At 48.5% G+C, this 27,846-nt stretch overlaps 2 protein-coding genes across 2 annotated transcripts in view; one reads left to right on the top strand and one right to left on the bottom strand.

Annotated features, from left to right (window-relative positions):
• The window catches only part of LOC135824743 (uncharacterized), a 58,515-nt gene that overhangs the window by 24,561 nt on the left and 6,108 nt on the right, over positions 1–27,846 (bottom strand). Inside the window, exons 4-13 of the mRNA XM_065337450.1 lie at positions 26,348–26,546; positions 24,617–24,759; positions 23,278–23,974; positions 22,646–22,918; positions 21,790–21,948; positions 21,272–21,400; positions 20,653–20,776; positions 19,765–19,925; positions 18,717–18,868; positions 18,002–18,101 (exon numbers count right to left, since the gene is read on the bottom strand). Of these exons, the coding sequence (XP_065193522.1) occupies positions 18,002–18,101; positions 18,717–18,868; positions 19,765–19,925; positions 20,653–20,776; positions 21,272–21,400; positions 21,790–21,948; positions 22,646–22,918; positions 23,278–23,974; positions 24,617–24,759; positions 26,348–26,546 (2,137 nt within the window). The remainder of the gene's footprint in view (positions 1–18,001; positions 18,102–18,716; positions 18,869–19,764; positions 19,926–20,652; positions 20,777–21,271; positions 21,401–21,789; positions 21,949–22,645; positions 22,919–23,277; positions 23,975–24,616; positions 24,760–26,347; positions 26,547–27,846) is intronic.
• On the top strand, positions 48–15,047 carry LOC135825041 (uncharacterized). Its single transcript, XM_065337776.1, has 5 exons — positions 48–3,202; positions 11,248–11,418; positions 12,269–12,446; positions 12,782–13,218; positions 13,744–15,047. Exons 1-5 carry the CDS (start codon positions 2,048–2,050, stop codon positions 14,848–14,850), a joined length of 3,048 nt encoding a protein of 1,015 aa, XP_065193848.1. The 5' UTR covers positions 48–2,047; the 3' UTR covers positions 14,851–15,047.

Raw genomic sequence — 27,846 nt, 5'->3', positions numbered from 1 at the left:
GCGCACATCCAGCTACTTCCTCTGGGTTTCTTGTCCGAGTCATAGCCCCTAGGAACGCTTCCAGCGTACCTCGTCCCCCAGGAACGGTTGGACAGGTCTTGCGCGGCGCTGTCATGTCACGCACACTGTGAAGCTATGGTGCTCGGCCGGAATCAGCCTTTTGAACGCGAACCCACTGGCACACGTAACGGATCTTCAGCCCCTCGCCAGTTCGGTGCCTAAGGACAGGGTCAGTTAGCGGAGGCACGGGGCAAGATGCTCGGCTATGTGCTGAATGACCATGATGGCTAGGGGTCATGAGCACAAGCACAATTATACAGCTGCATGCCAAGCCGTGTCGGTGACTCCGATGTTGACACATGGCCATCCGCCGATTTGCAGTGCTGTTAGCGCGCGTGAGGGTGCTGTTACACCCGACTCCTATGCTCGGATCAACATCCCCCGATTGAATTACTGGCACCCATTCCCCACGTCCAGTGTCCCATTGCTAAATAGTGGCTGCTGCTGCCACCGTTTCCCCTTCATCGTCACCTAGTGTTTGTCCACTGCCCTGTGATAGATTGGCATGCGGAGCTGCCCCACACTGCACGGAGCAGCGGGTGCTATTTCTGTCATGACTAATGTCCTCTACAACAAAGATTCTCCTCTGCCACGCGTCACCAACATTCGCAGCATTCGCAGCCTCATCACCACGAGTAGCATCAGCAGCATTAGCAGCAGCACCACCACCAGCATTATCAGCAGCAACAGCAGTTTCAGCTTGCATTCCCCGTAACACCCAGATCACGGACAGGAGATGCGAAGCAGCCACTGACGTTCCATTGGAATCACTGCGTGCCAGCTGGTGGGCAAGGTGTCAACCGACTCAGGAAACATCATCGCAAGAATGTACCCTTGGACATGGTTAGCGCTGACTAAACGCTTCTCGAATCAAGATACAAAAGACCCAGGTTTCCAACACCATTGTCCTTGTGTGTCAATAGTCGAGTCCTCGTAACATTGGATCTTCGTTCACGCTAATAGGGAGTGAAGGGAAAGATCGATTGACAAGGTGTTCAAGTCAGCTTGGACATGGCGCGCATTGTGGTCAGGCATGCTGTTTGGGTAGTGTTACCACTAGCAATGTGATAGCACCGTTCAGCACTTCCTCCTGTGCATGAGCTGTGATCTTCGAACGGTATCATAATAGTATTTAGGGCTTGATCGCTAAAGGCACGCACTCGGCTACACTGCTTGCATATGATCCTGCTGGAGTGGTTAGTAACTAATTTCAAGTCAGTCAGCTGTACGCGAGCAGGAGGAATCGGGAAAACATTTGGGTTTCAGGTGCGCGGCGTCGTCCTACCGTTGGCACTGCCAGTGACTTCCAGCAGTCAACAAGGTATACGACATTTCCCTGCGCACAAGCCACGGCTAGGGTCTGTGCAGCTCACGCCTGTACTTGTGCTGTTGGTGTCCAAGCAACCAGGTACCCTGTGTTGTGGGATGCAAGGAACTGCTGCTGTTGCTAGTACTGGTCTTTGAACTACTGGCCTGTTTGGCAGGACGGCATAATACGATCGCCCGGAGCAGCAGTTCAGCAAAGAGCACACTATCACATTTAGAGTTTCGTTTCTCCTGCTCATTTGCTAAACAGTGCGAGGAACAAGCTCAGAGACATCACAATTTTGTCCCGAGGGTGTTATTTGTCCAGGAGACTCGTGTATCATGGTGGTGTGTTGACAGCCGCAGCGGTTGCTCACCTCGCTACCCTTTCACTTTCAATCGGCATACAAAGGTGGTTGGGTCAGCAAACGCAGCACAGCGCGTACATGTGCAGAGCTGTGTGATGAACGCTCGATCAAACGCCACCAAGGCCTAGTCCTCGACGTCTATGCGCTGAGAATAAAACCTGGATCTGTGCATGTTCCTAGGGTTGCACTCATCTAAGTCATGCGTTACTTGTGATACATAATTGTACGCAGGCACGGAGTATTACGCGCTGATTTCGAGTTGCGCGTGCGTGCATGCACGCCTGCCGTTTATCTGCGTCGCACGGGCAGCACTAATGTCAGAGAGTTCGCACTCATCTGCCACATCTCTCCAGCAGGAACACACGCAGCAGCAGCAGCAGCGAATTCCTCAGGGCCAGAAGGAGCAGTGTGAAGCGCAGCAAGGCCACACCGCACCCCAGGGGAGATCGTCTCCGGAGGAGGGATTCACCCAAGCAGAGACAGTTGAAGGAGAAAACATTGCAGACGAGCGGCGGACAGAAGCTGGAGAAATGCGGACCAGTCCAGTTTTGATGGCACTCGACGCGTCACCATCGCCCAGTCTTGTAGCAGCATCGACGCCGCTGCCGCCAACCCTGGGATTCGGCGCAGAGCACTCCCAAGACCCTTCACAACATCTCGTCTTTGCGTACTCTCCCACGACGACAACGACACTGACGGGCTACTCGGATATCCAGCAACCGTACCCTGCCATTCCTGGACGCAAGCGCCTCCATCACCATTCCGGAGACTGGACGCAAGTGGAAGACACCCGCAGATGGGGTGCCAGTGCGGGGCAAATGTACCCATACCCACCTCAGTCACATAGTCAGTACCATGGCGAGGGACACTCGGGCCGCAGTTCGTCCGGGAGCCCGTCCGAGGCGGAACCCTCAGCTAAGCGACAAGGCATTGCACACCCACCAGGAACCTATATCTCAGCCTCGCAACCGCGACATACCCTGGCTGCTTCGACCACCATTGTTCCTCGTACTCTACTTCTTCCCTCTCCTACGATGGAGTCGCTGCATCATCATCAGCAGCAGCAGCAGTATGGTCCCCGTTCCAGTGGTGTAACTTGCTCCGGGGCCTTACGCAGCTTTGCCTATTCCGGCCATTCGACACTTTCCAGATCACACGTATATAGCGTTGCAGCACCAACAGTGGCAGGAATGCCCACGTTGGCACCAATAACAGCCGCCACACCGACCAGCGAAACTGCTAGCAGTCCACTGACCGCTCCATTGAGAGCAACACCACGATCAGCACATCCAGCTGAAGGCCAGCAGCCAGGAGCACCAGCGATCACGGCTGCTACTAGTGCTGGTGGTGGCGTGGCTGCCAGTAGTACTGGTGGTGGTCGACAGAGAGGCAAGTGCAGAAAGTCTTACACGGTTCAGCAGAAACTAGGCGCAATCGCCATGCGCAAGTCTGGTCTCACCGTCAGTCAGGTAAGTCAACAACCATTAGCATCTTTTCGTGTGCTGTTTTTCATTATAATTATTTTATTCTTTGCTAATGCCACATTCCTAGATTAAACGGATGAAAGAAAAGCAGTGATAACACCGCTACAAATGTAGGGGTTACTAATCAACTATTGCCTGCAATCTCTCTCTTTCTCTCTCTCCCTCTCTCTCTCTCTCTCTCTCTCTCTCTCTCTCTCTCTCTCTCTCTCTCTCTCTCTCTCTCTCTCTCCCTTTCTCTCTATCGACCTCCCCCTTTTCTTCCCACACACTCTTTTAAAGGATTTGTAGAGGCAAAAGTACCCAATGTTTATGTACTCTTGGTGATTCATAGAGATAAACACTTCTGAAGATAATGGAATCGTAGCACACCGGCCTTTCAAGATCTAGTGTAAAACATGGATCCCATTTACTACACTTCTCATGGTGCATAGTTTGAAACTTATCATCACAGCCCAGTGAGGATACAGCCTCCTATGCTGAAGTAGTCGTATGGTCCTTTCACAGTGTAGGACACCTGAACTACTAGTAGTGGTCAGGTTTCAAGTCAGATCGGTGGGGAAAGTGCGAGCTCCAGTGTGGGAAGCAAACAACTTCCTCACCCATAAACTATCGCTCAATCTACAGACAGTATGTTCATGTAGTGTTCGAGTACTGAGGGTCACTTTTGGTATCTTCTCCATTACACCCCAGCAAGATCTTCTACGCAGAAGTTCTGACCATGGCATTGCACCGATCTTAAGATCGGATGATGAGGGAAGGGTAAGAAGGTATGATGGTTATTGGAATTGTTTCCGTTCCCAGGCACTTGACCTTCCGAGCGAGCACCTTTTCGCCCGGTATCCACCAGTCCATGCAGCCTATGTGGACGCACAAGAGATCCTTGTTCATCGTCACCTGCGCTCACAAGAAGCCAGACTTGAGAACTTTATTTTCAGCGTGGCTCTTCTACTGCAGCCCTGGGTCAATACGCGGGTCATAACAATCGACTGGGACCACAGTAAACATGAGCAACTAATCCTAGAGAAACTGATGAACGAGTTTTGCACCGGCTGCACCAGCAGATACGCGATCTTACATCTTACATCGCCTAATGGACAGACGAGAGTCTCTTAGACTGTAGTATGACAAATTAGCGAACTACACCGTTCCCTTAATGAGAATTTGAATGTTCAGCATATTACTAGTATGAGCATGCACTTCGCTGTAGTAACGGGAGGTGGATCTGACACACTGTTTGTATATACACTTGATTACGTCTACAGCTCTGTACTACGGATCCTACATGCGCATTGCCCTAGATTTGATTATGGTTATTAGAATTTTAATACCTCCGCTAATGGTGAGATCGCTGTGTGCCCCGCTAGTGGAGCGAGACTGAAGTAGATGTAGCATTATACACTGGCGTGTTCACACGTCCAGTCATGATACTAGCGGGCAGGACGTGTCGTTTCTGCGCGTGATAAATCACAACGTGGAGAGCGTCACGGCCCATACATGTACTACATGTACAGATAGCGATTAAAAAAGTGTACCTCAGTTTCCCGAGACTCTCTTGCTGTTGGAGGTGACCAGCAAGTACAGGACGTCTTGCCACGGACCACATCGCTCTAACACACTAACATTCTCGTTTCACATCTCTGCTATATGATGGTGTATTGGAGTTTCACATCATTCTGCACTAACATGAAACCTACTTGAACCTACTTTATCACATGGAAAAAACCCAAACCAACAGAAAAGCACTAGTGATCCCTTTGCTGCTCGAATCCTGTTCAGATGTCAAATTCGCGGCCAGGGACGTTCATTATTCTGCGCCCTGGCCCAAAAAATGTTGATGGAAACTAGACAGATTTGCAGCCAAGATACCACTTGCGTTAGTGAAGGTTTAGGGTTTTCAGTGTTGTGACTGCAGTGGAGCTAGCGAACCTTAGACATGTTTTATCACCAAAACTATTATAATTATCATACTGTGAAACTATAGCGTCCCCCTTGAGTTTCTTTGGATTAGACTTTTTAAATTTTCATTTTGATTTCATCGTCGAATTTCACCCCTTGTGTCTTTGGTGTTCTTCCTTCTTTCCATGTCATATTGTTTGAATAAACCCGTTTTTGACATACATGTAGCGTGCCCCAGTGCTCAGAAACACCTGTACTTTAGAGCCGAGGTACCGTGGATAGCCATGTACATCATCAGTACATGTAGCCATGTACCCAGTGTCAAAATTAATGACTTGCATAGCATGGTACCTCAACCAATGTAGAGTAAAACCTGTAACTAAAGACCACCGTGGCTAACGACCAGCCTGGTACTACCGACCACTTCGCCAGGCACGGTCGGTCTCACATGGTTGTGCGTTGCAAACCTCTAACTTAGGACCACCTGGTACTAAAGACCGCTTTCTCTCGCCCTAAGGGGTGGTCGTTAGTCACAGGTTTCACTGTACGTTACATTGGAAAGGGTGTTACATTGTATACAATCATGATGATTGTATCCAAGGTACTTTACACCGACGTTGCACAGCACAGCCCATTCCCATCTGACAATGGCATTTGGCCAATGGAATTACTTATAAGGTATTATGAAAGGCGTGCTCTGCTGAAAGGCTCGCTGCGCTGGGGTTGTTTCTGTGCCTGCACAAAAGCTCTTGTTTAAGACAGAGTGATGACAGCGAACATGAAGGGCTCATGATGGAGGCAGTATGGACGTGACAGTCTCAGCTGCTAGGCAGGAGAGTGGCGGCTGCCGACACAGAAGGTAGCTCATCTTCTCCATGGCATTCTTTGTCCCCGCGGGGACAGCGCCAGTACGGCAACACACAGTGATTATAATGATACTGGCGGAATGGAGTTATGTCGCGTCACGCAGATGACAGAAGACATTGACACGAAGGACAGGTCTCACCAAGGAAGGAGACCTTCGGCACGCGAGCCCTGGAGACTTTTGAAAGACGCCGCTGACAGAATAGCTAAAGTGAAACAGGTCACAAAGCGCGTGGTTAGAGAATGCAACCAATTCTGGACAGAAACACAGGACACCGTCAGAAAGCAGTGGATACACAAAAGTCCTTAGGGCTTGTTGCCGAGTCCATCCGACTTCCCGTGGGACTGTTTCATTTGTCGTCAGTGACCAAACCATTGATTTCGTCTGTGCACTTTCACAACGTCACATCAGCGTCGTGCAGTCAGCCTCACGGATGACGTCGCATCAACACATTTCACAAAGGGAGGCGCGCTTCTTGCCGACAACGCAACACTGCAGGGGGCAGTATTTCTTTGCTTCTGGGGACAAGTTTGAAATTCGTTGACGTTTGCTCACATCTTGAGGACAGGTGTCGTCACGCAGCCGTGTGGCACACCATGCAGGGATGACCAATTTGGCATTCACTGAGTGGACGCATGTAATCGCCTAGTTCTCGTTCGCTTATGAACGCTTGCAAGTCGCTTGTCGTCAGGGCTTCTGGCGTCTCAAGATTTTCAATCGACGGCACAGGTAGAGCTCTTGGTATTTAGCCTCCTGAGGAGAATTTTTGAATCCCTCGATGCTCCTTACACGTACCACAGGAGCCGAGACCAAAGATCGGCGAGTCCGCTGCACCTCAACCACACAGCTGCCATCTGCTGCCAACTTCCTTGTCCATGCCTGTGCGTTCACTTCTCTTCCTCTCCACCTGAATACCCGCTCAGTGAATTGTGTTCGTATATTTCGCAACAACAACAAAAAAACTAAGAAACTTGCTGTACCGGTTTCGCTTTCAAATCAAGCTACAACGTACATACAGTAAACAGTACGTCTTGCTGCTGGTCAAGGCCAAGTCTATTTTCTCTTGAAGAACAGTATTAAATTTTATAAGCGTGGTGTGCGTGCATGATGAAGAGCCATGGACAGTAACGGAAATGCCAGGATTCGGTGTGGTCACGCTGTAAATAGTTCTGCTCTTTCGTTTGCTGAGATTTCTTTACTTTTTTTTCGCAACGCGCCTTTGTACCGTTTATCCAAGAGTGCTACCTTCTCCTGGATTGGTCCAGGCGCGTGGTGAGAGTTGCCAAAAGAATATAATTAATGGAAAATGAGAAGCAAATGCTCTACGTATTCGTCCATAGGAATATGAAATTGTATAACGTTCTCTCGTCGTTATTTACAAGGCAACATCAATCCACTTTCCAACTCTCGCCATTGTTGTTTTCATTTGGATTCCAGATGAAAATAGAAAAATGTGTCCAATGGCAGGAATGCGAAAATAGAAATCAAACAGTGAGAAGGGATAACTTCGCCACGGACCTGCTTTCATTGGCACCTTAGCGTCTGTTGGGAATGCCCAAGTAAAATAATAAAATACAAATACAATACACGCAGGTGCTGCACTATACAGCGTAGAAGCTGCAAGGACATTGTAGCTAATTGATTGATTTGCACGAATCAGTCGACGTGTTCCGTTCCTGTGGTTTACTGGCGCGTGCAATCGCAATCCTTCAAACGCTACACGACTGTACGGGATCGTGTGCCTCGTTCTCAGTGTTCACAGAGGAAGTATCATGGTGAACTCGACAAACAAGACGGAAATACGATGGGTTGTACACACAACCGCTCTGCAGCTAAATCCACTCGCCAAGGTCAGGGTGCGAATAGCTCGACATGGAAGGGAAGCGCCTAGTAGTAGTGCTGCGAACATCACTGCTCCTTTCCCGGCCATTGAACAAGGTAATCTGGTCCGTTTCAGCGAGGTTGTGTGTGTGCCTTCTTTACTGATGTCACAATTAGAAGCCGGCCCGCTTCTTTGACGCTACACTACAACAATGTTAACGAACTTGTTCTCACCTTGCCTCTGGCACATAGTTACTGCACCTGATCGAGCAGCGCCGTAGAGGGGGACTCTGGTGAAGGTGATTCGTTTGTTCAGCTCTTCGTCTATTCACGCATGACGATCTCCGATTGCTGGTGCACAGAGGACACCGTGTACGTGTCATGTAGAAACGCGAACTCTTTCACGCGCTGTTGACGTTCACCCTGCCTTTGGAAGGGCAATTTCACATTGCTTTCATACGTATACGTGTCCAAACATCAAGGAGTTCGAGTGTTACGTACACGTAAAACGTGACAAAGCACGTGAATGATTAACGTTAGCAAGCTGGTGCAGTGCCTAGGGCCTGAGTCGAACCAACGCAAGCTGTTTCTTGATGATTCCTACACGAAATACGCGTGTACGTGCACTTCCGACTGGTAGTTTGTCATCCAGGCATATGGCCTGGAACATGAGCATCTGTGTTTGTTGGACACGCACCCAGTTCAGCGGATCAAGGGTCTATTGCCCGCTCTCGCTGGATTGCAGTACAGGGCTAGCAGCGGATGGCTGTGCAATCGCCATTATCGGCAACATTTTGCTTTGGGTACTGATACATCACCAAGACGGTCCAATCTACACGAGCATCACGGAAAACTAGCTTTAGGTTAGTGCCGTATACATGCACAACACTAGGTGCATGTTACATACAGAAGGTTGTTTGCTTGGGATGTACTATGACATCACGCTCCACAGGAAACCCAACAAAGCTACATAACCCGCTCAACCAAACATACTGTGCTCGTAAACTTGGCGGAGTTGGACAGATGGCGGCGACATACGCTCCATGCCCCCAAACAAGACCAGTTCATTCGCTCGGTTGTTGCTACATTGTAACTGCCATTTTCCGCGTGATGCTGCAATGATTGCTCGGTGTATCGGGGTTTGCGAGCGAATGGATCATCGACAGTGTACATATATGTAGCGATTGTCTCCAGTCAGTGTCTCCAGTCAAGGACACGTGCGGGAGCCTTCGAAAGCAAGCAAAGGAAGAGAGAAGTAATTTCCCGTGCAGCTGGCATCTCAGCACGCGATCTTGAAGAGACGGGACCAACTTCCAACAGCGCCGAAGTGACCAACCTAGATCTACATTGTACTTTACCAGCTAAGCCTTTCGACAGGTGTCAAGCTCTGCAAGGGCGGTGCGCTGCTTCCGTTCAGCTGGGCAAGGACATGATGTCCAGCTTGCGCTATGGAGACATTCTTCTGCGCCTGTCAAAACCGCCGAAATCTTCCCCGTGCAAACTAGTCCCTTCCATTAGAACGATAGCGCTCAAGCTGTCAGAGAAGATGTTCGAAACGCTAAGTAAATTATGCTACCCAGCGATCGCTCAACGCCCATCAATTCGGTGGCATGACCCTTAACAGCGACAAATCATAGCCAGTCATGGCATGCGTGCGTGCGTGCGTTCGCACACTGTTAATTCGCTTGGACATGAGTTTGAGCGACGAATAACGAGCATTATACATGTACTTGAAGTAGTACTGAATGAAAGCACCAACATAAGTCTCCCGTTCATTTCTGTGCTCCTGTCTTTATTCTCGTGAGTTTGTGTACTCGTTTTGCTGTCTGTTTGGTTTATTGGAATTCGCACAGTAAACGTGTACTTTAGCTATTCTCTCCTCCCTCTTCTGAGTTTGACTCTCCGCTGGCCTTCTCTCCTCCCATCCCCGGCCTTACATTGTATTGGGCCTCCGCAGCCCCCCCCCCCCCCCCCCCGCCACCACCCCACGCACACACTACATTGTCACATACATGTACATGTAGCACAGCTCAACCATTCGCTATCCTGTTATTGAGCACTCCTGCTTTTATTTTATTTTATTTTTTATTGAAAACCACAAACCTTCAGACATGTGAATGTGCACATGATATACAGTGTACATACATGTACGTATGTATCGAGAAGGCAGCACAGAAATGGCAGTGCTGCTCGTTTGGTCTCGCGAATCCAAATAAAATCAATCAATCAATCAATCAATGCCCCTGCCTAACAAGTAGAAGGAAACTACCAGTAACTACAGGGCTGGCAACTGAAATCCGACCCCCTGGGCGGCGCGTTCACTTTCTAGCGGCCTCTATTTCGGGTCTTTGCGATGTGAGCGCACCGCTCAGGGGTCGGATTTCAGTTGCCAGCACTGTAACTAAGCCTACGCACGAAAGAACGCCTAAACCAGTACAACGAGAATGGTAGGGGCATCACGTGACCAAGAGCCTATAAGGATCGATTGTATAGTGATAGCGAGTGAATGTATTCTCATGCATACACGTGTCAACACTTGCCGTTGCGTCAGGCCCGAAAGCATTAGGGACCGGCCGTTCAAGTACTGACACGATGCCATCTTCTCACGTCAGCTTCTGTATCACGGACGACGACACTGACAAATAGGCATTAGAGCGCTCTCTTCCCACCTTGTTTTGACGCAATATAATTAACGCATATCAAAATGTCAAAACTTAAAACAGCTATCCGCCTGTGAACATTGCTGCGAGCACTGAATTAATCACCCGTGGTGATTGGATTTCTTCATTGCAATGTGCGCGAGAGCGCAATGCCACATGGCGGTTTGTTATCAACATAGCTGTAGGTCATGTTGTGTTGGTCGTCACCAAACTGAAACCTAGAACTCGTCGATGTGTTAACGCCAATAACGGTAGTTGACGGCCATGCTGTCTGACGATCGGTCAAGGCATGAATGAAACTAAACATCCTCTCCTCTCCTGTATTCGCGAGTCTGTACTTCGGGGCGTTGAGCGTTCGTTCGAGCTGCCAAGACTAGCCCTAAGCTAAAGCTTTATCGACACTAGACCACCGTACAGTCATACATGTTGGTTGTACACACAACTCACAGAGCACCACGCATCATCGTTGTAACTATCACTGCTGGCATTAGTGTGATGCCCATAGCATAGACAATCACCGCTATTATTAGCACTGCATACAGCCATTAGGAGTCTATACTCAGTTTGGTCACCGTGTATGATCGATCCATAGGACAATACTGACAAGTCCTGCTCCTTTCCGTGTGTGTTTGTGTATGTGCGTGTGTGTTCGTGTCTGTGTGTACATGTATGTGTGTGTATGTATTTTCGTATGTGTATATGCGCTTCCGTATATTATCCATGTGTATATGTTTGCGTGCGTATCCATGTGTGTGCGTGTGTGTGTTCTCTTGTCGTTCGCACCGCAGGTTGCAGTTCGGTACGGAGTGACACCGAAGATGGTTCGGGACTGGTGTCGTCATGAAGACGAACTGCACGACATGGCTGCAGACACGGGCAGTGATGGCAAGTCTAAACGAAAGCTGCACCCGGGTCGCAAGCCGCGCAACGTGCAGCTAGATAAACTACTCTATGACAAGGTCAGTGCGTGGTAGAAAGCTGATGCTCACTTTAGACATTGGCTGTACATGGACAGTCATGTAAACTTCAGTAGAACGTACCTTGGGTACAATATTTTTCCTTTCCACCGGATATAACGGACACATGTTGGGCCCATGCATGTTGGAAAGGCTCCTGATTAATGATTTGCTCCTAGGTGCCACTTTTTGAGTGAGAACAAAATGGAAGGTATCCTTTGCGATTTCCTTGAAGGAATTAGGCAGAGGATCTATGGCATGTTTCCTAGACTGATTGATTGATTGGCTTTCATTTTACTTCGCACATTCAAACGGGATGACGACCCAATAAAATGATGGCGAAGTCTTAGCATATCCTGTAATCTCTCAGCTTTGTACACTGGTACATGTAAATGAATCAGCCAACTAATTACTTGATGAGCCATCATCAGCAACTTTATGCACGAGACAACAGAAACTGATTTACCAGCCCATGGCTACAAAGGTCATGGCTGTGACATGTGTCGTGTATTGACAATGCAGCCTTTAACCGAGTTGTACTCATCCATTTTTGGCTGCTGAGCGAAGAATAGGAAACGAAATCTAAGCAAGCTAGCTCCGTCCATATGTATGTATGTATGTATGTATGTATGTATGTATAACTCATAATCACAAGGTGATCGTAGAGGCATTAATCAGCGAGAGAATTGTGAATGATGTCTCTGAATCCAGCTCTATCGTGTGCTGCATGAGAGAGAGCATGCAAGGGAAGACTATCCGTCTATAAACTGTCAATCCCACACAAGGAACACAGCTGTATCGTACTGCTTCTCTCATCTTCTTTCTGTACCGTATTACCTCTGCACAATCCCAGTATGTACAGGAAACAGCGAGAGGATACCATCTGAAGAACAAAGACCTGCAGCAGATGGCTTTGTCGCTGGCGAGCGAACTGGGAGAGACGGGATTCCGGGCGAGCAGCATGTTCTTGCGCCGCTGGAAGAGACGCTACAACGTCGACATTCGCGGACCGGGAGCAACGTACGGGGAAGGTGAGTTCGTTATCTGCTGCTTGAGGGAAAATGTGCATGATATACCATCGGGATTACATTTTGGTTTGATTTGTCTCCAACAAGCAGTTTGTATGATTTCTCATCCAAATGGGTTTTTTTTGCACCATTCTGGACCGCTTGTCCTTTCATTTTGACATGTGCAGTACAGCCATGCGGGTCCCAATTATTGAGTGAAGGACCACAGGCCTGAGTACCACGCTCACCAGCGCGTCACTCTCACTGGGGCAGGAGGTCTCTAGTGCCTCCTGCTGCCCGGCCTATGATCAGAAATGACTGTTGGCTACTTGCGTGTTATCTGTTCCATCGGTCACTAGGTTCTTCGTCAGTGCCATCCGAGGGCAGACAAGACCTGGATGTGTCTGAAGCAGAGTCCACAAGCGAGCTATCACCATTAGTCAATGTGGATTATGATGATGACGACGACGATGACGATGTTGATGATGATGCACACCTGGGGATTCCCCTAGAAGAAAGTCTGGAGGCTGCTAGCACCACTGCAGAAGCTGACGTACATGCCGAACACGGGTCGGAGAGCGAGTCCGACGAGTCGGCCACCCCGCATCGCTACGAGGAACGCAGGCACCACCCCGGCACCATGGGGTCAGCAGCGGCTCCACGGAGCCAGCACCCACAGGCCACACCCTACAGTCTGCACTATCAACACCTCCAACACCAGCAGCAACACAGCACAGTTGGCCGGCAGTTGCCACGACAACCCCCTTTGGACTACCAAGTCAGTACCAAACCTCAGGTAAGGCGTGCCGTAGAAAGTTTAGTCAATTGTATACTGTAAAACCAGAAAGTCTAACGAGTCACAAAGTCTAACGTTTTAACGACCAATTATTTTCGTTATTAGAAAAAGACATTATCGCTAGATGTCTGTGTAAAGATGCGCATACAGATGGATGGCCAGGTAGCCATCGTTATACTTTCTGCACGTAATCATGCCAAAATTACAAAAGCGTTAAAAAACTTTGGTCGTTAGACTTTCCGGTTTTACAGTAACGTTACAAACCCCAGGGGAGAGTGCAACTCCATCGGGTGGCGTTTTGTTTGTCAAAATCTCTGGGTATCCATCCCGCGATGCTCTAAGAACTGTGTTATGATGTAGTTGCCATCCAAGCATTCAGCAATTTCTTAGGACTTTGATTAGGAAATTCATCAACGGTGTCGCCGCGTGTGTATGTGTTTGTGTGTGTGTGTGTGTGTGTGTGTGTGTGTGTGTGTGTGTGTGTGTGTGTGTATGTGTGTGTGTATGTATGTTGCTGTTGCACAGGTAACGACACTCTCTTCGCCCATACACTTGCCAGCCAGCACGCTACGAGTAGCCGTACCGTGTGAAGTCGGGCAGATACCCGTGTCACGCGGCGTGATCGCCACCCTAGCCATGTCTCCGGAGTCACCAGTCAAGCAATTCACTCCGCAGGAGCCGAGCTTTGGTCGCACACCACGGCCTGTTAGCCTGCCCGCAGTACCCTCAGCCACCAGACACACAGAAGATTTGTTTCATTCGCAACTGCGTGATCTGCGTAAGCTGAACTCGTATGCCGTAGATGGTATAGTGTGCATGCACGAGCTGGCCATACTGGGTGAACCGAGCGGCTCAGGGCTTGCTCAGTCGCCGCTCCATCCCATGACACCACATGCATCGCATGGCAACATCCCACAGGCAGCTTATCTCAGTGGTGGGGGCAGTGGTGCTACCGAGCAAGGTCGTCATTTCTATCAGAGACCTGGAGGTGGACCGCAATCGCTCTACGCTGGCACGGCGTCAGGTGAGCCTCACAAACGCGTACCCACCGCCGGCTCCAACACGCCAGCTTGTTCTGTGGTGCTAGCGGCGTGCAGCAACGGACACAAACTGCCCATATCTGTAATCGCACGGTTTCAGCGACCGGCCAGTGCCAGCAGACATGTCCTACCCAGCAGTGATGGTACAGTCTCTTCGGACAACATATGGTACATGCTGCAGAGTATATTTCTGCCGTCGACTCGACGTAATGATCCACGTCGGCTGCTCATCCTGCCGCAGCACTGGGCGGTGAAGATGAAGGACGAACATCGCAAGTTTGTGGCAGAGTCGTGCAAAAGCGATGTGATGTTTGCGCCTTGCAGCGTTGATCCATTTGCCCGTGCTGAGACCGGCAGCATAGCTCAGGAGTTCCTGGACGTCTTTTCAGACAGCTCGACGAGCCTGGATATGACTGCACTCGCGGGTCATTCATCCCCGACCCTGGGGCATAGCTCCCCACCCTACGCATCCCGGGTTGGGTCCGTTCAACATGACACGGCTGTCTCTCAACTACTGGATGCTGTGACGGCAGCGTGGGATGGCTGCAGTAGTCGGCGTATACAAGATTCGTTCCGAAATTGTGGTATCTAGAGTTTTGTGCAGCTAGATTTGTCTACCAGTGGAAAACGTTTGCTAATCTGCCAGAATAAGTTTGGCAAGATGTTCCAAGTAAAGTAGATGTGAAAGATTGCACAACAGATTAGTTTCATGTGCAGACTTCAAATACTTTCAGTGCATTCGTATCTCTCTGATTCACTCACTCTCTCACTCACTCTCTCTCACACTCCCCCTCTCTCTCTCACACACACTCTCTCTCTGTCTGCCTCTGTCTCTCTCAGTCTGTCTCTCTCTCTCTCTCTCTCTGTCTCTCTCTCTCTCTCTCTCTCTCTCTCTCTCTCTCTCTCTGTCTCCCTCTCTCTCTCTCTCCCTGTCTCTCTCTCTGTCTCTTTGTCAAATCTCTGTCTATCTCTCTCTCTCCCTCCCTCTCTGTCTCTCTCTGTCTCTCTGTCTGTCTCTCTCTCCCCCCCTCTCTCTCTCCCCTCTCTCACACACAAAAACACACACACACACACACACTCGCGCGGTCTCGCTCCCTGATTTTGCGTGTCAAGAATTGCTTCGTATCAACTTTTCTTTTCAGATAATCCATAGTGTTTTTGTCAAGGTTATGTAGGTTGAGACCAATATTATAGTAATATATTGCGGAGAATTATTGCAATGGATCTTGCCATCCAACTAATTTAACTAATTATTTGTATTCACCTATACCTTGTGGAGGACATATTTCAGAAATATCATTGTGTTTGACATTTTTCCTATTGCAACTTCTTATTATTTGGCACTATAATAATTATTATGATGTACTTTGGTTTCACAGGCAGCCTGTGTGGTCCCGTGTACAGTCCAATATCTGTGACGTGCAACATGGTACTGTTTTATTGCTCTCTCGGCTCTGTTTCCACGACAACGGCAACAACTGACAAATTAGAACAGTGGAACGGTAGCACGTTTAGCCGTGTTTCTAGTCTTTAGTTTTAGCATTGTCTGTGTCACCTTTTGTCAAGCAACATGATGAAATTACGGTAGATCATAATTCTATTGACTATTTAACTTTCCCTAGGAAACAAATCAGATTGCGAAAGCATATTATAGAGGTAGTTCTTTCCAAAATGAACGTGTCCTTCTTGCTAAGAGCATCGTTGTCAGGAAATGAAGTGGTTTGGTTTCGTTTTATCCAGCATGCTATGTTGTCCCCGTGTTGGCCTGTGATAAAAGCGCGAGTCAGTTAGTACATTGTAGTTTGATTGCATGCGTGTTCACTATGTGATCATGCCTCTGGATATATGTTCACTATCAGGTGCCCACGCAGTCAAACCATACAGTGGTGAACAGGAAAATGGAATAAAAACATTTTGTATCCATGTGGCACGGTCGTTGTGCGATGATTTGAACAACAGGTGAACACTTTGAACACATAATATGTCTTTTCACTGCATCTATTTGAAGTACATGTACATATACAATCATGTAGATGTTTGCAATGTGCTATAATTGAAGTGCTGCACCAGCGTGTTGCATTGTTAGTGTCTTTGAATAGTATGCGTATGATCAAGTATTTGTTCACGTATATTTTTCCCTTTTTCGTTTTTGGTTTTGCTTTCTTTCACCTTCTCTCCCCTTCTCTTATGGTATCATGTCTAACATTGGGTGTCGCCCAAGCGAAGGCTAGGCTAACGCCGATGCCAACGCGAAAGGGCTGATGATGATGATGTTTGAGTGCTGTGTTAATGTACATCTATTCTACGTACATCATGTTGAACTGAAATACTTGAGAGGCCTTGGGCAAGTTATTTTTCTAATCAGAGTGTCTACGTCTAACAAGCCCCAACACACACACACACACACACACACACACACACACACACACACACGCACACACACACACACACACACACACACACACACACACACACACAGCCATGTTTGCACATGCATAGACATCCAACTCAGACATCATGTACTTATATGCCCCATACCCAACACCACACCTGCAACATTTCCTTAGGCAATGCAAAAATACAGCAACTTCTTGGTAAATGCAAGATGTGTATGGATGTATCAGTGTGCGCTGCAGGATGCTTTGTGCGCTAGCAAAGAAATGGTGATCCAGTGTCCCATCCCCCACTCTCCATTATCCACCCAATCACCCAAAATCCATGTAAAAAGCCATGAGCCCTGATCCAATACATAAGCACACTGGAGCAGTGAGAATTTAAAATAATACTTAATTTCTTCAATATTTGAAGACTTTAGTACAGCAATGCACACATGTATAGATGGTAGTATCGCAGATGTGGGAACTTCACTCTTCTTTCTAGCCACAATACCATCTGATATGCTGGTAGAGCGAATTTACCTTTTCGCGTTAGTGCCTCGCATGCATTTCCCAACATGTAACTTGCTGGAAACAAAGAGACTTTTCCAATATGTTATGAGTGCAAGATGGGTGGATGTGTCTGCATTAAATGGGATCTATAATTCCTACTAGCTGTGTTGAAAGCTTTGCTTGAATGAGTGAGTGCCTCCTTATATCCTACTACTCCAACTTGGATTCAGGTTGGGCTCGTTGCACTGCAAAGTGTGAAAGAGCCTAATCTTTTGGTCGATTTAGCTGCTCTTGTCCCGCCTCCACTGCTTCGGCTGCCATCGCTATGTGCGTATCTATACGTGTTTGCCGGCGTTTGGACCATGATGGTTTGTGGTGATCTTGTAAAAAAATCCCCCGTCGAATTTTTTTTGGAAAAAAAAATTAAAAAACTCTAGTTTGTTTTGTAGGGCATGCATCCACAAGTACGGTTACATGCAGTGGTGGAGAGTGAAATCCAAACTCATGGGTGGTGCCTAGCCGTATTCCCTGCACAGGCTAGTCTCCGTAGTACTGGGGACATGCAGCTAGAGGCCTGAAATAATCATGCTGCTGGATTTCACTGTGGTCGGTCACGCTGCAGTGTGTAGCTAGAACTTACAGATAATCATAATACCATCAGAACACCATCAGAGTTTGATACTTTTTCAGGCACGCTCATGCATGGACGGTGTGTGCATTAGGAATATGAGCCTGATTTGAGGCTTTTCCCGGTGTGCGTTTTGTATGCCTTTGCAACACCGCCAAAACATTTCTTTCAGAATCTGCAGATTCTCTAGCATCGACTGCTAATGCGAAACTGTGGTTCAAACTTACCGGTAACGCTGATCCTCATGCTCTGTGATCCGGTTCCCAGGTAGTTTGTGGCGTGGCAGGAGTAGTCACCGGCGTGGTTCACGACAACTTCAGCCATCGCCTAAACAGTACACACACACACACATCACGTAAAAGGAATGAAAATTGCGATCTACACACAACCTGCCTGCGAGCATACACAAATGATGCAAATGGCTGTCAGGTAAAAGCCGAGGCATTTGAAGTGGACTTTTCTTCGCCACAATCGTAGTCTGGTATTGTTTCCGGGGATGTGTGTGTGTGGGAGGGGGGGGGGGGGTGCTGGCAGAGTGGGAGCTGAATGGTTGTAATGAGCTGTTGCCAGTCAATGAAGAAGAGACGCTGAAGAAAGTTGAACTTTCAAGGAAACCTGTCAGCACTGTGTGTGTGTGGTGGGGGGGGGGGGGGGTATGCAACTGCTCTTCACCCCCCACCCCCCTCCCCTGTATGCATAGCTGCATCACAGCTATGCTTCCCTGCTCCAGAAGAGTGTGGGGGCTTGGCAATGAATGAAGCTGCTAAGTCGGTCTGTCGGCTGAGCTGGGTGCACTACACTGGCACAGCCACCACAGTTCATGGTGACTCCTACCATTTCATGTCGCTGATCGTTCCTGCTTCTTGTCAAATTCTTCCTTGGTAGGGTTGTGTTCAATGTAAAAAAAAGAAAAAAGGAAAAGAAAGGAGAAGCCTCCCTTACCTGGGTGTCACTGCTCATGACCGCTCGCCGTGGCTGCATGGGAATGCCGTTGCTTAGCCACTGCACCGTGGGCAGGGGAACACCCGTAGCTTGACATGTCAACACGGCACTATAGCCGTTCTTCTGCGCGTTGATAACGATACTCGGTGCACCTAGTGAAGACATGAGGTAGCAGACTCGGTGAGACCTATCCTATGATTGGAACAGCGCTGCCTTTTCACCAACATTGCCATCACACCAGAACCTCCTTTTCAACAACATTGCAATTGCACCGGACTCCAGAAGACCTTTCCTATCATCACAATTGAACCACCTTTCAACAACACTGCCATTACACCAGAATCTTTGCAACATTGCTTCAATTTGGCATCAGATTTGAATGGACTCCCTCCGCTGTGGAGAATGTTCGGTGCTAGGTTCAGCATGTGCTCTTGGATTTCAACCCAACCGGGTACACGTGTACCTGACACAGCTCTTCCAACCGGGTCAGAGCCGGATACATATATGTGCAGCTACCGTACATTCATCATCATCATCTGAGTGGCCGAAAAAATAAAAAAATAATAGTACTCAAGTAAAATAAAATAATAAACGGCATTATGCAGCTGTGTAAGCAGTAGATGCACAGTGTGACTGCCAGGCATCTCTGTCAGATGCCAACTGGCAATTCTCATGCAGAGACATACCAGTACATTATGGAGCCGTAATTATCTTACGACTCCCTGATTGAGCCCCAACTTCTTCGCAATAGATCCGGTGTTCTTTTCCCAAATGGGTCAAAGTTCCCCGAACCGGATCACTGACCCGGCTCTGGAGCAGACACTGAGGTTGGTGACATAACCATGTGGATAACCAAAGGGTGGTTAAATACGACGTGCTATAATTTTCAAGCTGGCGAACATGCTGGGCCGTACGAATACCAGTGCCTCTCGGAGATGTTTTTCAACTGGAATTGACTCAAAAATTTCACCCAAAAGGCAAAACACAGCCTAAGCCGACTTGTAGATTGCTCGAAAATGTTTTTTTTTAATTGAACTCAATCACTCACTGTGAACGTCGAGCTTGACAATACCACGAGCAACGCCGGCCGGCAGCTTGACTTCCACCTTGTAGACACCGGCGTCCGTGAGCTTTGGAGTCGGGATCTGCAATCCCAGGCCGTTCTGTGTAGGCTGGATGTGTGGTGGAAGAGGATAGTCCTGCCGCGCCCTATAGCAGAGGATGATTTGAAACAGTCATAACAACAAATAATGACATCATAGAAAAGAATGAATGACATCATTGAAAAGAAAGCGTGACATCAGAAGACAAAACTAGGACATTATAAAGGAGCCGTGACATAATACCATAGCCCGTGGCTTCCCAGCAAAGCATTGGGCGTCCATGATGATAAATACGCATCCAGTTGACAGAGACACTCAAAAGATGGAACCATATAATTATGTATTCATGCTGCTGGGTCACTTTTCGGCATTTCAATTCACTACTAGTGGTTGATGCAAACATTTGCATTGATAAACCTTTCCAACAGACCCTGACCTCCCTCTGATACAGGTTTACTGAAACAGCACAGTAAAACCTTTGTAAAATCACTCTCATAGCCCAATCGGCATCTGGTTTTGTTTTTGTTTTTTTGGTTTTTTTAATTATTTCAGTTCATTGCCTCCACAGAACATATTAAGAGGGGCGAACGAAAGAGAAAACATCTGCCCTTGAAAACTACCGGGAACATGACGAGAGAGTCTCTTTTCAGTCATTTAACCCTGGATAAGCGAACCATCTGTTTGGTTCGACCAAATGTAGAGGTCGCCCGAGCTTGGGTTTGCTTGGGTTTACTTGGGTTTGTAAGGGTTTGCTTGGGTTTGCTTGGGTTTGTTTGGGTTTGCTTGGGTTTGTGTGGGTTTGTTTGGGTTTGCTTGGGCTAGCTAAACCGTACCTGAAGACTGACCATCGACTTGTGTACACTGGCAGTTTGGGGTAGATTTCTGTCTGCAGATAGAAAGTGAGTGGACGATCGGCCACGGCAATAACTGGCTCCTGAATGGTCAGATCCGGCAGATCTGAGGAAGTAAGTGCGAAAATATAGCACAGAGAAGAACAATGCATATAAGGTCTTCCTGTTTAAATCTAAAGAAGAAAATTATGGAAAATTCCGTTTTCTGATGATCGCTTGAATGCGTGAAACCTTATAAAGGTTACAGAAAGCACACCCTTGCCTCCGGGGTGTGTGTGTGTGTGTGTGTGTGTGTGTGTGTGTGTGTGTGTGTATGTTTGCATGTGCATGCATGCGTGCGTGCATGTGTGTGTGTGTGTGTGTGTGTGTGTGTGCGTGTGTGTGTGTGTGTGTGTGTGTGTGTGTGTGTGTGTGTGTGTGTGTGTGTGTGTGTGTGTGTGTGTGTGTGTGTGTGTGTGTGTGCGTGTGCGTGCGCCCATGTGAGTGTGTATTCCTCTGCACATTGGTGTATTGAGCAGTCCTTTGAAGCTGCTTCGATTAATTCTGCTTTGTAAGTTGTAATCCAAATACGGACCGGGAAGGCATTGTCCAGTTGCCTTACTGTGTATAGTCAGGGTCACTTGTGCTGAGCTGGTCTGGAACTTCTGGTTGGCAATGCGTGGATTGTACGCATCACATATATACACGCCAGTATCCTCGCCTCGGGGCTGTCGGAATGCCAGAACGTTGCCTGAAGGTCAACAATAGCAAACATGATAACCTGGTTATGGACAGCAACTTGCATGGCACCCAGCGGGAATCAAAGCCTCCCAATGTACACCTGAGAGCAATAATAATGATAATGCACTGGTGCACAACACAACACTAACATGACAGGGGCATTGGAACAGGTGCGGCACGTGCGGCCAAAGCGGCACTAACCATTTCATCTTGTGACTTTTAGATCAATGAAATAATGGGCCATATGGCAAACCCATCCCTCTGCAATGTGTTGGCTTCCTTTATACTTGCTGGACTGATTTGATATAATTCTGGACTGATTTGAATCACAATTATCTTCTTTATTGGCCATGGGCCATTGTGGAAATGAAGAATACTACTAATACTACTAAAACCCACCTGTTGAGAATGCACGTTGGCTAATCATCCTGCCGTCTGCACGTCTCCATGAGTACTGGATAGGTGGTTGGCCAGTGGCATTGCATACAAACCTGACTAGGCGTGGGTCGCCCTCCAGCGCCGTGATCTGCTGGGGATACGCCGTGGCCATCGGAGCATCTGTACACCACGCCATGCACACACGCACACACAAAATACACGCACACACAAAATACACACACACACAAAATACACACACACACACATACATACACACACACACATACATACACACACACACAAAGATACACACACAAGTACACACACAAGTACACACACACAAGTACACACACATGCAACAGCAGCACAATACTTGTTTAGCATTTTCATTTTAGTTCTCGTTGCGCTACATGTACCTCCATGTTTCAGAATCTGACATTCAGACATTTTGTGCTTGGCCTTAAAGACGTTTAACTATTGGTACATCTACAATGAAGCCTCTTTCCTTCATGTCTTTTCAGGATACAGTGCCACTAAAACAGAACAAGGTACAAAAGTGACATGGACTGCAGGTGGAATGAATGCACTAGGCAGCCAGTTTGGTTTCACCTTCTGCGGTTTCCAGCGCAAATGTTACCTAGTCAATGCTTGTTAGGCCAGGGGGGGGGGGGGGGGCAGTAACTATGAGGTGTAAATAGGAGATAGAAGAGCTATACATTTATTTATTTATTTATTTTTGTTCACAATCACGTGGCACTAGCCAATGAAAGGATGATGTGGGTGATAGCCAGCCATGGCGGAAATAGAGGGGAGAAAGTACAAATGAAAGGGAAACTGAAATGTAAGAGAAGCGCATACACAACTGAGCTGCTCATACCTTGCACAAACACGCTGACACTGCCTCTGACTTGTGCCAGGTAGTTAGCAGCTGTACACACGTAGACGCCGGGACGGCTGACAGTTACCGTGGCAACTATGGCGTTTGCGTTCGTCGGGTCGAGCTGCAGCGGAAACGCCAGCTCGTTGCCGACCGGGTCCAGCCACTTCACTGTGGCAACGGGATTGGCCGTCACGTGACAGTGCAGCTGGGCCGTGTGACTTCGACTGATGTGTACCTCTTCATACGGTGTTATCTGTATTACAGGGGTTACTGCATTACACCCGTTAGGAGAAGCAGAAAGAAAGAGAAAAAAACAGCTGGATGCAAAAATGAACTCAATCCCTAGCATAAGGCTCAATGAGGTCGTGTATTTGTACAAATTTCCAAGGGATCCAATGGTCAAACTCCACCTACTCACCTAGTTGACAGCTCTTGTAGTAGTCATGAAGGGCAGCATCATTACTGCTTATGCTAACATAGGCAAAACATGTTCCGTCGTCCATCGTTTTTAATTTGTTTATTCTTTTTTCCATCGTCAGACTTTTGGTCATGCAGTTTCACGTGGCTTTCATTCAGCAGCCTTACAGAGGAATCAGTGTAATGCAGTGGTGCTGGCTATTGTCACTTACCGGGCTGACAGCTCTTGTAGTAATCGTGAAGCACGTTACCGAGCTGCACCAGCTCCCCGGCGCAATGTCCTTGATTCTGCCGATGATCCGCGGCCATCTCCTCCTGCAACTGAGTGTAGGAGTGCATACACTGCGGATTAAGCTCGGCGGCCAAATGACAACTGTCCATATACTTGTAGCCGATCAGGCGAACATCGCGGATGTGCTCCTCACTGAGACCCTCAAAGTGTGCTCGAATGCGGTCGCTCGTGGTGAGGTTCAGTGCCGGCGAGAGTTTTATCGAGCATATCAGGTTGGCATCGCATTCGAACTGCGGATCGCCGAGGGCAAGAAGCTCTATGCCTTTCTTGTCGTCGAAGAGCTTGAAACCGGCCATGGAAGGCTCCGCAATGATCATCGGGTTCATGCGGAGCATGGCCATGCGTGAGAAGAGACCCGACTGGGGAACGATGAAGCGAGCGTGCACGCCAGGCATTCCGCTATCCGTCATGGCACCCTGACGGGACACGGGCGGAACGGGAGACGCGCAGTTCCTTGTGAAGCGGTCGAACGTGGCCCGCATGCCCCCGCAGCTCTCGCGCACGTGCGCGCTCACGCGGAAAGAGATGTTGCGCGCTCCGCCGCTCCCGAACACGGCACCCACTTTGGCTATGACCGCAAACCCGATATCCTCCCCGGCCAGTGCCCGTAACGAGACCTGGGTTTGAAGCACACAACAACAACAAACAAATCGACAAAGAGTGATGAGAACAGGTCTCAGGAAAATAGCCAGATTGTAGTGATGTAATCATGTACACATGTATAGTGTGCGCATGCGTGCATGCTTGCAGCAGAGCACTCGCAGAGCTTGAAGACGAAGCCTGCAATGGCTACCTCCAGACTTGTATTGTTGTAGTGTCGTCCATCTACATGATGACTGCTATCCTCATAGATCCCGTCCAGATAGTGCTTCGTCGCTAGCTATCCTCCCGTATTGTGTACATACACATGACACAAAAAAATCACGGCTCGCGTGAGACTCGGCTGGAAGCCGAGTTTTCCGCATCCGTCCGTAGGAACGCCACCACCCGCTAGGATCAAGGCGCAGATGCAGTGCCTAAACGGATGACATGTGGCCTCTAAATTCCGAATACTTTGAAATTCTCCGTGAAGTCCAAATCAGAAAGTGCAATGTCGTCTTGCAATAATGAGAATAGTCTTTCTATCAGCTGTTTAGCGTTTGTCACAGAGTCACTGGCATACTCTTCTTCTCAAACTGCAATGAGAGAGGATAGTGGTGCGATATGTGACAAGCTACAGTTTATGCTGAGACGGGCACTATCAATGCTGTATTTCTCACCTTCACAGACACGATTCCAGTCTCCGCCTCGATCATGAAGTACGTATCAGCATTACAGCGCACTGCAGCCCAGCAGCCCAGAACCCACACGATGGGAACTTTCAATGCAGTTCCGCTGGCCCGGAACTGCGTGACTACATCACCTGAAGTACGGCAGAGAATGAGAAGAGATACTACAGTAAAACCTGTAACTAAAGACCACCGTGACAAGCAACCAGCCTGGTACTACAGTAAAACCTGTAACTAAAGACCACCGTGACTAGCAACCAGCCTGGTACATGTACTACAGACCACTTCGCCAGGCACGAACAGTCTCACGTTCACTATGGTTGTGCGGTGCAAACCTCTAAGGATCACCTGCCACTAAAGACCGCATTCTCTGGCCCCAAGGGGTGGTCGCTAGTCACAGGGTTTACTGTAGTAGCAAGCAACAAGGATACTCTTAGTTTATTTTAATTATAAAAATTTGATGTGAATTTTTTTGGTTTGGGTTTGAAATTCTATATTTTACACATACATTTTTCTCATTTCTCCTCCAGTGTATGATTTATTGCATTTACAAGAAGGCTATATACCTGCTTTATGCAGGTTGATGCCAACGCGAACAAGCAAAATAATAATAATAAAACCATTGTGTTAATTTGCCCGTAAAAGAGGCCTGTCTACAAGGATACTCTTACTCTGTCCTTTGTGCTGCTACACACACTGATGTTACACCACGGTGGGACTATTTGAAATTTCACTAGCTGTTTTCATGTGAGTCTGCCAAAGAGGGAGTGCTCATTTCTAGTACAAGCCGTGTTCTCTGGGGGAGTGCTTGGGGAGAGTGCTTAGTGCGAATGCCTAGGGTGAGTGCCTAGGGCGAGCGTCTAGGGCGAGTGCTTAGCGCGAGTACCTAGGGAGAGTGCTTAGCGCGAGTGCTTAGGGAGAGTGCATAGCGCGAGTGCTTAGCGTGAGTGCCTAGGGAGAGTGCTTAGCGCAAGTGCGTAGGGAGAATGCTTAGCGCGAGTGCCTAGGGAGAGTGCTTAGCGCGAGTGCCTAGCGCAAGTGCTTAGTGCGAGTGTCTAGGGCAAGTGCTTAATTCGAGTGCCTAGGGCGAGTGCCCAGGTTAAGCACCTAGGGTGAGTGCTAGCAATATCCACTGTAGAACACGGCCACAACTGACGGCTCCACATCAGGTTGCGGGATCAGGGTTGTGACAGCTGACCGCGCTGCATCACCTGCTGCACCGCCAGCTCAGGCGCGTAGCACCATCGTTGGAGGTGGTCTGGCCGGGGGGGGGGGGGGGGGTGGTGGTCCGGGTGTCTCCCGCAGGAAATATTCCAAATTAGGGTGCAAATCCTGCATTCTGGGCACTTTCGGGGCGAAAAAGTGGTCCGCCCAAAGCCGGACCGGCCGGACCAGCTTCTACGCCCCTGCAGCTGCTGGTCAGGACTTAGCTTGGTTTACGTGCCAGGCCCTGGCACTAGCAAACGTATAGAAGAGAGTGAGGGGACATGCGTCATGCGTCATGTCAATCAGGGTAGGCTAGTGTAGGCAGCGAGCTTGTTCACTGAAAGGTGTAGGTGAGGTGCTCCATCTCGCTACATGTTGAACTCGTGACTTTGGGGATTGCATGCCTGTGTGCTCAGAGCATCAGGAGACTTGACTGCGCCTTCAAACAGAATGCAGTACACAAGGGTGTCTTAAACTACTACGCCATTGTCTTTGTGACTATGACCTCGCCATTACCTGGATTAACTTGATTCGACACGACCAAGTTTCGAGCAGGTAGTGGATGCACGCCCGCCTGTCGTATATCCACTACATTGACACCGATGGTGGCGGTAACCTCCCTGGGTGGTACACCGCGATCACGAGCCAGCAGCTGCAGCCGATAGTGCCCGGTGACGATGTGACGAGCGCCTTGACTGCGATGCTGCAGTCTGACCTGCAGAAGTACACAGTGATAATTATCATTATGATGTCACAACATACTATAGCCATGCTGTCATGGCAACCACGTGGTCTCCCCTTCGCAACATCGACAGGCTGCTCGGATTCATCAGAAGTGTATGGTGACATCAGCATGACGTCATGACATAACCATGTTGTGATGGCAACCATGTGGGTACTCATCCCCATGACACCTAATAACGAGAGAGCTTGGAAGCTCAGGGCCCTACGCTATGCTTTTTTGCCTTGATGCCCTAGACAAAAAAAAAGCATATTCTTTAAAAAATTCCTTTTTTTTAGACATAACCTGGGATTCGAACCCGCACTATCGCGCGCCCTGCATTCATCCCCCGATGCACTTCGCATACATACTAATTCTTCCAAGTTGTTTCACATTGTGATCTTGCATTTGAAGGCCCTATTTGAGTTATATGCATTGTGGCCAGCCGTCTTTGATGGCACGGTACGGTAGGGGATAGGGACGGGACAGGTACGATCGAGGGTAATACGACACCGTCTCCCGTACCGTACCGTACCATCAAACACAGCTGGCCACATACATCTTCCCGCAATATTCAAATAGGGCTTTCAAACGCAAGATAATAACGTAACGCAACTTGGAAGAATGGGTATGAATGCGAAGTGTATGGGGGAATGCATGTAGGGCGATAGTGCGGGTTCGAATCCCAGGATATGCCTGAAAAAAAGGAGAATTGAAAAATTTATAACATCCTAACATCCTATGCTTTTTTGCCGTCAGATACGGATAGCGCCAGGCGTGACACAAACAAACACACAAACAAACACCAAATTAAAGCTGTGTGGACCCTGGCTAGCGCCAGACGTTACTGAAGTAACGTCTTCTGCATAGCTACGGGAATAAAACTATTATTATAGTGTGGTTGAATGCAACACTGTTCATTTACACTCACAGCCAATAGCATTGCCACACAAAAGCTCCTTGAGGCAAAAATCAGAACTTTTTGGGACTCAGTCAACCAATGGTTGAGTGGGTTGATGAGAGAGTGGCTGAGTGAGCGAGTCACCCAGTCAGTCAGTGAGTCACCCAGTGAGTGAGTGAGTGAGCCAGTGAGTGAGTGAGTGAGTGAGTGAGTGAGTGAGTGAGTGAGTGAGTGAGTGAGTGAGTGAGTGACAGAGTGACTGAGCGAGTGAGTGAGTGAGTGAGGAAGTGAGTGACAGAGTGAGTGAGGGAGTAAGCGAGTGAGTGAGTGAGTGAGGGAGTGAGTGAGTGAGTGACAGAGTGAGTGAGGGAGTGAGGGAGTGAGGGAGTGAGT

The sequence above is a fragment of the Sycon ciliatum genome, chromosome 9 (assembly GCF_964019385.1).
Source record: "Sycon ciliatum chromosome 9, ocSycCili1.1, whole genome shotgun sequence".
Classification (NCBI taxonomy): Eukaryota; Metazoa; Porifera; class Calcarea; order Leucosolenida; family Sycettidae; genus Sycon; species Sycon ciliatum.
Note: the sequence above shows the minus strand (reverse complement) of the source record. Positions and strands in the feature narration are given on the sequence as shown.